Source organism: Atta colombica, unplaced genomic scaffold (assembly GCF_001594045.1).
Source record: "Atta colombica isolate Treedump-2 unplaced genomic scaffold, Acol1.0 scaffold228, whole genome shotgun sequence".
NCBI classification, from domain to species: domain Eukaryota; kingdom Metazoa; phylum Arthropoda; class Insecta; order Hymenoptera; family Formicidae; genus Atta; species Atta colombica.
In genome coordinates, this window is record NW_017259325.1 from 1,420,965 (window position 1) to 1,424,238 (window position 3,274).

The following is a 3,274-nucleotide window of genomic DNA, read 5'->3' on the forward strand; positions in this document are numbered from 1 at the left end:
AATATATTCACAAATTGCTTAAAAAATAAAAAATCCAAAATAACATAAAATAAAATAATCTTCTATATATTAGTTTATTAATATTAAATTTAAATTTTGACAGGACACGAATCAACTAACTTCTTTAGCCTCTCCTTCCCGCAGTACTTTCGCTACGCCTTCACTCAAAGCCCCTCGTAGTCTCACACCTCAGTCACCCCATCATCAAACTATGGTACGTCTGCCTGCGCAAGCACCTTGTCGAGTAATACGTCCGGGCTTTCCTCAACCACCGTCTCCCTTCTCACCGCAAGCGCCTCAGTCACCTCATGATTTTCCACAATCCCCGGCTTCCTCTCAACCTTCTCAGGAGTCACATTTCCAACGCTTCGAAGGTAATGTCTCAACTCCTGCATCCCCCTATTCGTCACCACAGACGCCAGGTACACCCCGCACTCCCGTGTTTAATCCTCCGCGACCTCCCGTATATGCTCCTCCTCCTCCTCCTCCTCCCCCTCCTCCTCCTCCTCCTCCTCCTCCATCTGCAACATCGCGAACTCCTGATCCTTACAGCCAGCCACCTGTCACTCCCACATCTGCTCCTGCCGCATCTGGCTATCCATCACCTAGGGGTTCTGAAACTCCTCGAACATCTCAGGAACAAGAAGTGGCTTTTGTACAACAACCGGAAGTCAATAGACAACTGAGGGACTTACTGCAAAGACAACAATTTAGTAAGAAAATTGAAGGAGTAGGTGCCAATTGGGTTCAAGGTTTGTTTTATTCTGTAATTTCTGAATAATGAATATATGTTTATTTTATATTAAGTATACGTATTTGTTGAAATATAAATGAATTAAAATACAATTAAAATTATATTTTCGCACTTCAATTATATTCATAATTCAGATGGACAGAATAATACGGAGAACAATCAGCAACAGTTTGAAACCAGTCATGTGCAGCTTCAACAGCAACACTCTCAAGTACAAAACAATTCTAGTGAAGGCACTTTTAGACATCCACTTCCACCAGGCATTGTTAGGCCTAGAATGCCTATTCAACCCAATGTCTTAATAAGAAATTCCATTGGTATGCATGTAATATTTTTATTCATTTTCAATGTTATAAATATTAATTTTCAATGTTATAAATATTAATTTATTATATTAATTTTCTTGAGCGAAATTCTAGCCTCATTAGTCGTAATTTTTGAACTTTTCTCATTTAAAAACTATCATATTCTCGATATTTTTGTATTAAATTTTTCGTCTTTAAATATATTACAAAGAATCTGTCTGTAAAATATTTACGTCAGTTTTGGGACATCCTGTGTAAATCTTATGTTATATCGTATTTAACTATGCAATACCTACATAAATTATAATAATTGTTGAAATATTCTCTCTAATACTTATTAAAATATTCTTAATCAAATAAAATTAATTAAAAAATATTATTAATTTTTTTTTGTGTGTAAAACCTTTAATTTTTATTAAAATTTTTGTAATATATGAATTCAGGAATAAACTCGCGACATCCTGTAGCAGGAAATATTCAAAATCCAATTGATCATCGTACTAGGACATTACTGCAGAATAGACCCCCAATAGCTACTAATGTACCTGCTCAACAGCATTTCCAAGCAACTCAAAACCTCCAAATACGGATGCCAGCAACGAGAAATGCCATTTCCGAATCTTATGATATTTTGCAACAACAGAGATTTACAGGTAAATTAAAAAAAACTTTTTTACACAAAACGATATTTCGAAAGCAATATATTTTTGAAAGAAATAATTTAGATAAAAATTATTTATTTTTAAAAAGGTGAAAGTAATGATTTCACAAAATTTGATTTTTTTCTATTATTTTCTAAAAATTTAATAAATTAAAAAACAAGGTATTACTAATGTTTAATCGTTTTCAACTGTCGTATTGTAAACATTGATAGTGGAAAAAAAATTACTAATGTATGTCTTAATTGCAGACCGATATCACAATTGCTTGATATTATCTCCCAAAAATTTAAATATGCGTGAGCATTTATATTTTTCTATTATTTAAATTTTCATCTTTTTTTATAGCCTTTTATATAAATTATAATTTAAAATGTTAAAAAGTTCTGATGTTACACAACCATAAAAAATTTACAAAGATTTTAACAAAATGAAAAATCTTTTTTAGACGTGAATCAGACACAGAATCAGCGTGTCGCGCGGACAGCACAGGACAATTTAAATCAAGGTATTCGTATATTGAACACAACTCCAGGAATGGTGCGAGCACCACTCGTTCCCACGACGATGAGCGAGACCGTGGGAGTGGTTACTTCAGAAGCATCTGAGATCCCCGACAATGTAACAGCTGAATTGGAAAAGCTGGAGCAGGAAGGAGCGGGTCCAATGGTTGAAGTCGAAGGAGTCAGTGCAATATTGGGAGATCTGGCAGATGATGATGACGAACTGCTTGGTAGGTCTCTTTTTATGTATTACATAATAAAATTAAAGCATATAAAGGAATTTGAATTTCAAAATTTAGAATTAAACATAATTATTATATATACATATGAGAAAACAATTCACTCCATTTTTAAATTGATTTATATATATAGATGTATATATATAGATGTATATATATTAGATGTACAACTTTGCTTCCGCCGTTTTCCTATAGATGGCTTTAGCGATAAGTGGTGGTCGAAATAAATAGATCATAGACGTCATACAATAAACTTGGGCATCTGTCAACATAACCCCATAGAAACATTAGTCGATTTGTGTCTGCATCATAAAGTTATTCTCGATTGAAAATGTCAGTTTACGAGCCAAATTTTCGTCATTTGCGGGAGGTTTTAATTTTTTGCTTCAATATGAAGAAATCTGCGGCTGAGGCTCATCAAATGCTCTCAAATACTTATGGTGAGGCCGCTATTAGTGAAAGAATGTGTCGTGAGTGGTTTCAACGCTTCAAGAACGGTGATTTTGACGTCCAAGGTCATGCTCTGTATTTGGTGGGACCAGCTCGGCGTAGTGTATTATGAACTGTTAAAACCGACTGAAACAATTACAGGCGATCGGTATCGAACGCAATTGATGCGTTTGAGCCGAGCATTGAAAGACAAACGGCTGCAATACAACGAGAGACACGGATAAAGTGATTTTGCAGCATGACAATGCCCATGTTGCGAAAGTGATCAAGACATACTTGGAAACGTTGAAATGGGAAGTCCTACCCCACTCGCCGTATTCTCCAGACGTTGCTCCCTCTGACTATCACTTGTTTCGATCAATGG

The 3,274-nt window shown here is 35.1% G+C and overlaps 1 protein-coding gene across 1 annotated transcript in view; it reads left to right on the plus strand.

The window, feature by feature from the left end:
• The window catches only part of LOC108688315 (histone-lysine N-methyltransferase 2C-like), a 43,289-nt gene that overhangs the window by 17,732 nt on the left and 22,283 nt on the right, over nucleotides 1-3,274 (plus strand). Inside the window, exons 20-23 of the mRNA XM_018194511.1 lie at nucleotides 104-752; nucleotides 889-1,071; nucleotides 1,503-1,712; nucleotides 2,167-2,451. Coding sequence (XP_018050000.1) covers nucleotides 104-752; nucleotides 889-1,071; nucleotides 1,503-1,712; nucleotides 2,167-2,451 — 1,327 coding nt within the window. The remainder of the gene's footprint in view (nucleotides 1-103; nucleotides 753-888; nucleotides 1,072-1,502; nucleotides 1,713-2,166; nucleotides 2,452-3,274) is intronic.